Here is a 9310-nt window from a genome sequence, read left to right on the forward strand (position 1 = left end):
TAATAACAATTAAAAAACTTTTTATTCTATTTAAAAGCTAATAAAAACATATTTTCGAATTATACATTATATACTAATTTTAATACGTCAAATTAGTAATTGAGAAAAAATAATTTATGTATCATTAATTTTTATATTATACTTATTAAAGCGTAATTTATTACTTAACTCTGGAAAACTTGCCTGCAAACAAAACTGACTCTTGCCAAAATATCTGCGTTGCTATAGTAGGGTGAGTGCACAGTTGGTACATATATTTATTTATGGGATTTGTTTTTTATTTTTTATTTTTTTCAAATGGTACATTTATTCTTTGAGTCTGCTTCTGTCTCTTCATCTGCCTTTTCCCAATAACATATTCTCTCACCGCCTCCTCGAAATTTTCTTGTGTCTTGTCTGTAACTCGTGCTTCTGAATATAGAATCCCAGAGTACCTTCAGAAGATCGGCGCCCGATTTTGAGTGGCCAAAAATGGAAGCAATTCATGAGATAGGAAATTCGCCACCGCCTTTTCTGTGCAAGACGTATGAGATGGTGGACGATTTGTCGACCGATTCAGTGGTGTCTTGGAGTAAGAGTAATAACAGCTTCGTCGTCTGGAACGTGCTGGAGTTTTCGAGAGATATTTTGCCCAAGTATTTTAAGCACAATAATTTCTCCAGCTTTGTTAGGCAGTTGAATACTTATGTAAGTATTAAAATTCCTCTTTGTTTTTTCGCTCTTTATTCCACTATTTCGGTTTATGCGTTTGCTTGTGAGGTTGGTGTCTGCAACAATTTGCTTAAACCCTATAAGAAAAACATTTTTTCTAATATTGAATTTGTTTCTGAAATTCGCCAATTTGGATTGAGGCACATAAGATTGTTGCTTTTTTAAAAATATCGTTATGTTTCTGAGTATGTATAGATTTTCTCTGCTCATTGTTTTAAATGTTTTTACTTAGGTCGCTTGTGTTTCTAGCTGTCACTATGATATACGCTTATTTGTTTTCTATTTCTTTATATCCTCTTCTAAAAAAATTTACAAGTATTCTATTTGAAATTGATTGTATATAAGTAGTACATTGAGTTGGAAAGATGCAGCAAACTCGAGCAAATAGGCAAAACTTTCTCTCTAATTGGAATATAATATGAAGTTTCATCTGATTTAGTACATTATTTTCAGAATATTATTGAATGGATTCAGTTCAATGGGGTACTTGTCCTTCCTTCAATTCAGCTTGGCAGTTTGATTTTTTATTAAGAGTTAATGAGAAGCTCTCTGATCCCATATGCACAAGCCACACGCTTGTTTAAATCAAATCAGAAGTTGTCTTTGGTGCTAAAATATCAGTAAACACTTTGATTTGAAAGCTTATTCCCTTTTTATTAGAAAATTATTTGGTAGGGTCTCATCAGGGATATAGCAAATTGAGGACTGTTACTTTAATTCAAGAAGCAGTTGTAGAGTTGATAAACCTGATTTAATCTCAAGTTTATGTTTAGGGGCAGCGTTTGTTTTAAATTAATTTCAGTGTTTGGTGTGTTTTGGGAAGCTTTGTTTAGGGGCTTATCATTCTTTCTCATGGTATAACTGTATTCCACGGTAAAGGTGGGTCAAAAAGTGTGCCATGAGGTAAAGGGGTGATCTTTTCCCCTTTGCTATTTCTATCTCTCCCCTCTATCCTATCCGGCACACATTAACCCCCCAGGTCTCGCCACCTACTGCCCCACCTCCATGGTATAAAAGTTACCCTACAATAAAGGGAACTTTACCCGGTCGCTAATCTTGCTCTCCTGCTCAATCCCGTTTGCCACTCACTAACCTCCTCTTATTTGTTTGTCACATGATTCTGTTCCTAAGAATCTCTAATCCTAACATTCTGATCATTGCTAATCATGTCTGCATTATTACTGATTTCAAGGCATCACATGTAGTGTAACCATGTGACATTTTAACCATTTTTTCCATGTTTCAAGGTTCAAAGCAATAAATCGATGATGGGACGATGGGAGATGGGAGTCTCTTTTAATCACGATGAGGGAATAATTTTCTTGTGTATTGCAGTTTATACAGTTTTGTCACTCGCTGTTATCTTTGTGTTTTGGTTATAAGTACTCTTTGTATATATTGGGCAACCTTAATCCTTTTTTACAATTTGCTCTGCCCTTTCATCAACCAGGGTTACAGGAAGGTTGATCCAGACTGCTGGGAATTTGCAAATGAGGGATTCCTTAGAGGCCACAAACACCTGTTGAAGACCATAAGTAGGCGAAAACCATCTCAAATGCAGGTCCATCAGGACACCGCCTCCCAAGTGCAAAGTGTATCTGTTGAATCTTGTGTTGAAGTTGGGAAGTTTGGAATAGAAGAAGAGGTTGAAAGGCTTAAAAGAGATAAAAGTATTCATATGGAGGAGCTAGTCAAGTTGAAACAGCAGCAGCAGGCAACAGACCACTGCTTAGAGAATGTTGGGCAGCGTCTTCATTTAATGGAGCAAAGAGAACAGCAAACCATGTCATTCCTTGCTAAGGCCTTGCAGAGCCCTGGCTTTATAGCCGAGCTTATTCATCAACCCAATGAAGGTAACAGGCGCATTCATGGGATGAAAAAGAAGAGGAGATTTCCCAACCAGGAAGAAGAAATTTATGCAGGCAAGCCTGTCAGTACTTTGCATGACAGGCAGATAGTCCGTTACCAGCCTTTAATGAATGAGGCAGCAAAAGCATTGCTGCAGAAGATCCTGAAAACTAATGCATCTGGTAGGCTGGAAACCAAAGTTAAGAATACAAATGGTTTTTTGACTAGTCATGGCCATGCTTTCGAAAATACATTAGACAGTGCTGGTATATGCAGTCATATTTCTGGGGTTACCCTTCCACAACTGCCAACTTCTTCACAATCTCATCTGACGTCGGATTCAGGATTTCCATTCAACTCAAATTTATCTGCCATTCCTGAGATCCAATATTCCCCTAGTCTGATTCCTGGGGAAGCCAAAGTCCCTCACTTTCCTGGTTTAAATGCACTTAACTTTCAGATAGACCATGTTCTGCCTGAAGTTTCAGAAGGACATGGGATAAATATACTGGACAATTTTGGAATAACTGACCTTAAGCGGTCGGGAACTGGGGATTTGCCAGACATTGACAGAATGCAAGGCATTGTGGATGGTGTAACATCAGTTGTCCCTGATAGATTTTCCACAGATACTGATATTGATGTCTTTTTTGACGAGATGCCTAAGCTTCCAGGCATTAATGACATTTTCTGGGATCACATTCTTTCTACAAGCCCTCTCACTGGGGATAAGCATGAGATTGGTTCTCTAGCATTAGAAGATGGTTTAGCGAAGGAAGAGGATGTTCCAGGAATTCAAGAGAGTGCTTTCGATAAAAAGAAGCATTTGAGTTATCTTACTTAACAGATGGGGCTCCTTGCATCAGGTTCTCAGTGGATGAAATCGAGAATTTTATTTGAATCCCGAAAACATCAAAGGTAGAGTTTTCTTTCCTTATTCACTATGATGAGCTTATCGCTTTGACAAATTGTTGCAGAACTCTTATGATTCCTTTTTTTTTTTTTCCTTTTGATTTTCACACAGATATGGCTTTTTAAGACCAATGTTTTCCAATTCTGGCATATGCCAATATTTTTTGCATAACTCAACAAAGAGGAATTTTCACTTCCGTTTTTATCTCCTCATTCTGCATTATATGGATGTCTGACTGACTCGAGGTGAGTCGGCTTTCAGTATTTCTCCAATTCCTTACAGGGCCTTCAATTCTTCGGTTTAGTCTTACCCCGTATGTTTTAATCTTTGTAATATTGTAATTTTGCTTTTTGCACAACTGCTAAAACCAGTGGTAAGCTTGAAGAGAGTGAGGGCTTAAGTTGTTCATCGTGTTTGTATGGTTTTGGCAGGTTGATGTTCTGTACTGGTAGAATAGAAATTGGAGCGGTACCTTTTGTTGCTACAAATTTTCTTTTATCTGTTAAGAAAAGAAAAACCTGCTCTGCCTAAAGTATTTTCTGTTCCAGTTCAATCCCGATTGTAGCCACCAACTACAAATTGTTATCTCTGTTTTTTCATTTCTGCTATTTCATTCTCATATTTATTTCTTTATATTTTTTATTTCTACATCTGAGAATCTGTTTGTTTTTCAGTGTTAAATTTTTTGAGTTAGAGAGAAGAAGATTTAGCAAATTACTGCTTACTTATTGGTTGTATTTGATGGAAATACTTTGCCATGTGTTAATACTTTGTAGAAAATGTATCTGGTTATCCACTAGTCTGAAATAGAAGTGAGAGTGGAGCTAATAGGTGTCTAATATTTGTATGGAAAGCTGAGGGAGATAAGGTGATGCCAAAACCAGTTATGGCCTAAGGGTGTTACTTTATAATAGAAGAATAGAAAAGAAAAAAAAAGGAATTCTAAGCTATGTATTCTTGTAACTGATTATTGGTTATTGGTTATTGTTGAAGTAGGAGAAAACTCTATGTCTTTCATGATCTCTTTTCTTCCTTCAAATTGTATTCTTTAAGTAATGGTCAGAACATGTAGTTTTGAGATGCTTTCTAGGAATCTTTTCAAGTCCTTGATGTCCTCTGTGGTCATATTAAAAAAGTGAATATTCTTGTCATCAGAATGCAAGATCCTTAGTATTCATCGAAACTGAGATTGCATGTATTTGCGAGTAAAGTAGGCAACTCATGGGTAGAGATTTTGTATCTTTTCTGAACTCAAGTGGAATGAAATTGCATGTACTTCTGACCTTTTTTTGAACTAATTTTTATTTCAATTAAACTATTAGTTAGCTCTATATATGTTCTTTTACATAGATTTTGGAAAAAATCACAGTTTTTTCTGACTTACTCATACTTTGGTAATTTCGGTGAAAGATTTGGGTTTTACTGTTATACCTGAAAAGCATGACTATTTTCCGTAACTGTGAACGAGCTGGGCATCATATTTTTGAGTCATTACATGTACTGTTTTTCTTATATTGTTACAAATTATTATTGACTATTGGTGTTGGACTCTGACCTTTGTCCAAGCTCGTCACTGTAAGTTATTGAGTACATGGGATCGGTTGTACTCATACTACATTTTTGCACCTTGCGTGCAGATTTGGGATGTTGATGTTGTTGTGTATGGCAGGAGCTGGAATTGAAGATGTACCTGCGTTCCTTTTATAGCTGCCTCTTGTTCTTGGTAGCTTTAGCATTTTAAATCTATTCATGTATATTTCAAACAGATGATGCATTTGTTTCATATCAGCTTTGTAAACTCTAAATCTTAGAAGCTCATGATTTGTACTACCAGTCCTTGGGAAATTCCTTGTATGAGAGTTCAGTTAAATTATCTGTATTTCTCTCAGTAGATCTCTTTTGAATTAGATAGCTGCTAATTGGCTTACCTAGCGGGTTGGGTTAGGTGCCATCACGACTAGTTGGATTTTGGGTTGTGACAAGTTGGTATCAGAGCTCTAGGTTCATAGGTTCTACGAGTCATGAGCAAGTGTCTAGTAGAGTCTTGCGGATTGGTATGATGACCTCCATACCTATCTTCGAGAGGCTACAAGGCATTTAGGATAAACTTCCCATCTTTCTTTCCTTATCGTGCGACATTGATTAAGCTTGAAGCATATCTCTTTGAATTCCTTCTACTCACTCGTATGCGCATTTGAGCGCTCAATATCAGTTGTACATCGACGGCTTGTGGAATTCCATGGATGAGGTGAGAGATGTGTTTCCTGTGCTTTGGTGATGGGCCAGTCTAAAGGACTTGAGGCTGGGTTTGGATCGCAACTTAGGCTCGACAGTTTCAGTTGCGTGAGCATGTGCTTTTGGACTTCTATGTCCAGTTGTGTCCCTATGAGTGGAGTTGGTGGCTCGATGAGTGGTTGGATGACTAAATGATGAGTATGATCTGACTACGGGCTATTTTAGATAGTTCGAATGTGACGAGAAGAGTTTGCATGAGATGTAAAAGAGGACTATTGGGTGCTTGATTTTTGTCTTGATATGACATATAGTCTCGAGTTATGAGTGTGTTGAATAATCTTTCATGTTGATAAATTATGGAACGAATTAGATTCTCATGTCTTATTGATGAGTTTAGACTCAGAAAGATTCAGTGATTGCGTAGTAGTTGTGGCTGTGAAAGGGTATAGAGAGATGACAGTTTGAGGCTAAGCATGTGGGTTATAACCTGCAGGGTAATCTACATAGGTGTGATCCTTATGATGTTGTGAGGAGGGTTTCTTTTCTACCAGTGGGTTATAGCTATTGCGATTTGAGTTTGGATTGGTTGAGAAATTTTTAAAATTCGACGAACGCGTCCCAATTATGCTTAAACATCCTGGAATGATGCCAAATTTTATGTGCAAGTAATAAATCACATTACAAACCTATTTCAGGGCTCAGAACCCCGAATGGACATCGATAACACCAAAATTCATTTTAATTCAAACATAAGAAATTCTTAAACTTTCAGAAATGCCAACGTTCCATAATAGGCGTCGAAATTCTCCCGGGCCACCCGATACTCAATACGAACATATGCCCAAGCAAGAAATCATCATATGAACCTATTGGAACCTTCAAATCTCAATTCCGAGGTCGTTTACTCAAAAGTCAAATCTTAGTTAACTCTTCCAACTTAAAGCTTCCGAATTGAGAATCTTCTTTTCGAAATAACTCTGAACTTCCCGAAATTCAATTCCAACCACACGTACAAGTCATAAAATATGAAGGGAAGCTACTCAAGGCCTCAAATTACCAAAAAATGCTCTAGAGCTCAAAATGACTGATCGGGTCGTTACATTTGGTTGATGATTTCAAAAGAGAAATTGGGGGTTTTGTCTAAAGTTTCATAGAGTGAATTTTCGAATTTTGATCATCGATTCAGAGTCGGATTTGAGTGAAACTAGTATGGTTGGACTCGTAATTGAATGGGTTGTCAGATTTTGTGAGTTTTGTCAGGTTTTGAGGTGCGGGCTCAGTTTTGACTTTTTTGTTGACTTTGGAATTTTGATTAAAGATTTGACCTTTATCAATTGGGTTTGTTTCCTTTGGAATTATTTGATGTTCTTGTATTGCTTTTGGCTAGTATTGAGTCGTTCGGAGGTTTATGCGTGCGAGGTGGCATTTCTAGAGTATTGTGTGGCTTGCTCGATATTGGATCTTGCTTGTTCGAGGTAAGTAACACTTCTAAACTTGGTGTTAAGTGTTTGAACCCATAAATATACGTGTTATGTGTTTGGAGTTGAGGTGACTCACATACTAGGTGATGGGTTTGTGGGCGTGCATCGTGTGAATTATGATTCGGTTGATCCTGTGGTACTGTGTAGTTACCTAATCTTATCTTTATCCATGAAAAATTTACTTGCTAGAGTAATTGAGCTGAGATCCATGTTAGAAACAATGTTTAGGCTATATGCTTATTCCGTTGGGACCCATTGAGGTCATATCTGTTGTTGAGTTATTTGCTTAAATTGCAGTTACATATGCAGTCATACTCATTTATTTGCATATCATATCTCAGTCTCTGTTGCCATTTATTAATACATCATATCATCATTTTTGGGCTGATTTTCATGACATTGTGAGCCCGAGAGACTTGAGAGATTAATGACTGAGTGAGGCCGATGGCCTGTTTATGAGTGACATTGATGGGATCGGGCTGCACGCCGCAGTAGGCACTATTGACTCATGATGGGATAGAATTGCACGCCGCATCATGTACTATTGACTTATGATGGGATCCGGCTGTACGTCGCAGCAAGTATTATTGACTCATGATGGGATCGGGCTGCGCGCCGTAGTAAGATTTATTAGCGCATGGGCTGGATTCGCCCCTCCGGAGTCTGCACACCCATAGTAAACGCAATTACTATTGATTCATGACGGGATCGGGTTGCACGCCGCAGCGGGTATTGTACAATGCTGAGTGACTGAGTGTGCTGAGTATTGAGCGTGATGAGTAGGAGTGTGAGACAGTGAGATTGAGTACTCTGGGCTGGATGTGATGCATTGCATTTGACATGCATACTTGTCATACATGCATAGAGATGTATTTCCTCATGCTACACTGTTTTGTGACATTCATGACTTCACGTGCACATTGACACGTAGGCATAGAGAAGTACTTTCTTCATGCTATCTGATACTGAAACATCTTATTTATTGTTGAAAGATTTTGGGAAAAATCACAGTTTTTCTGACTTACTCATACTTTGGTGATTTCGGTGAAAGATTTGGGTTTTACTATTATACCTGAAAAGCATGACTATTTTCCGTAACTGTGAACGAGTTGAGCATCATATTTTTGAGTCGTTACTTATACTGCTCTTCTTATATTGTTACGAATGTCTCTTGACTATTGGTGTTGGACTCTGACCTTTGTCCAAGCTTGTCACTGCTTTCAACCTAAGGTTAGGTTTGTTACTTATTGAGTACATGGGGTCGGTTGTACTCATACTACACTTTTACTCCTTGCGTGTAGATTTTTGATGCTGATGTTGTGTATGGCGGGAGCTGGAATTGATGATGTACCTGCGTTGCTGTCATAGCTGCCTCTTGTTCTTGGTAGCTTTAACATTTTAAATCTGCTCATGTATATTTCAAACATATGATATATTTCTTTCATATCAGCGTTATAAACTCTAAATCTCAGAAGCTCGGTATTTAAACTACCAGCCCTTGGGAAATTCCTTGTATAAAAGTTCGGTTATATTATCTATATTTTTCTCAGTAGATCTCTTTTGAATTGGATTGTTGCTAATTGGCTTACATAGCGGGTTGGTTTAGGTGCTATCACGACTAATTGGATTTTGGGTCGTGACATTATTTTATCTGTATTTTTTTTAATATTATATTGAGGGATTTTTTCTGGGTGCTGGAGAAATATAATAATTTTGTCCTAATATACCCCTTGCATAATCTAATGCTTCAGTAAAATCATTAAACCCTTTAAAAAGAGTTTTTTCTAAATCTTTTATAGAGTCTAATACTTCTAACCAAGTTTGAAAAATACCATTCGTCTTACCAGGTATTGCCACATAATATTTAAATCTTTTCTCTTCGCTCTTATCTGTAAAATATTGGCATAAAGCATTTAGAGCTGCTATAAAATATTTAGTATCTTTTTTATTATATGATATCCATAAATTATCTATCAAGCATCTCTGTGGTCTATCTATTATACATTCTACTAGAACTTTGAATGACATATTTGACGGCGGAAAAAATATTTAATTTATATTTTCCAAACCATATTTTGCCCATACTAGTCTGGTTAGTTCAATATATATAGTCTGAAACTAT

At 37.1% G+C, this 9310-nt stretch overlaps 1 protein-coding gene across 5 annotated transcripts; it reads left to right on the forward strand.

Moving 5' to 3' along the window:
- Nucleotides 1-325: 325 nt before the first annotated feature.
- LOC104100703 (heat stress transcription factor A-1-like) lies at nucleotides 326-8740 on the forward strand. 5 transcript variants are annotated; one of them, XM_070177430.1, is made up of 5 exons: nucleotides 326-687; nucleotides 2162-3477; nucleotides 3584-3717; nucleotides 7095-7182; nucleotides 8490-8740. In XM_070177430.1, the coding sequence occupies exons 1-2, from the start codon at nucleotides 472-474 to the stop codon at nucleotides 3401-3403; spliced, it is 1458 nt and encodes a 485-aa protein (XP_070033531.1). In that variant the 5' UTR covers nucleotides 326-471; the 3' UTR covers nucleotides 3404-3477; nucleotides 3584-3717; nucleotides 7095-7182; nucleotides 8490-8740. The 5 variants fall into 5 exon arrangements, with proteins under 5 accessions (XP_070033531.1, XP_070033532.1, XP_070033534.1 ...); XM_070177431.1 differs by lacking the exon at nucleotides 7095-7182; XM_070177433.1 differs by lacking the exons at nucleotides 7095-7182; nucleotides 8490-8740 and adding an exon at nucleotides 5110-5345.
- Nucleotides 8741-9310: the final 570 nt, after the last annotated feature.

The sequence above is a fragment of the Nicotiana tomentosiformis genome, chromosome 6 (genome assembly GCF_000390325.3).
Source record: "Nicotiana tomentosiformis chromosome 6, ASM39032v3, whole genome shotgun sequence".
Lineage (NCBI taxonomy): Eukaryota > Viridiplantae > Streptophyta > Magnoliopsida > Solanales > Solanaceae > Nicotiana > Nicotiana tomentosiformis.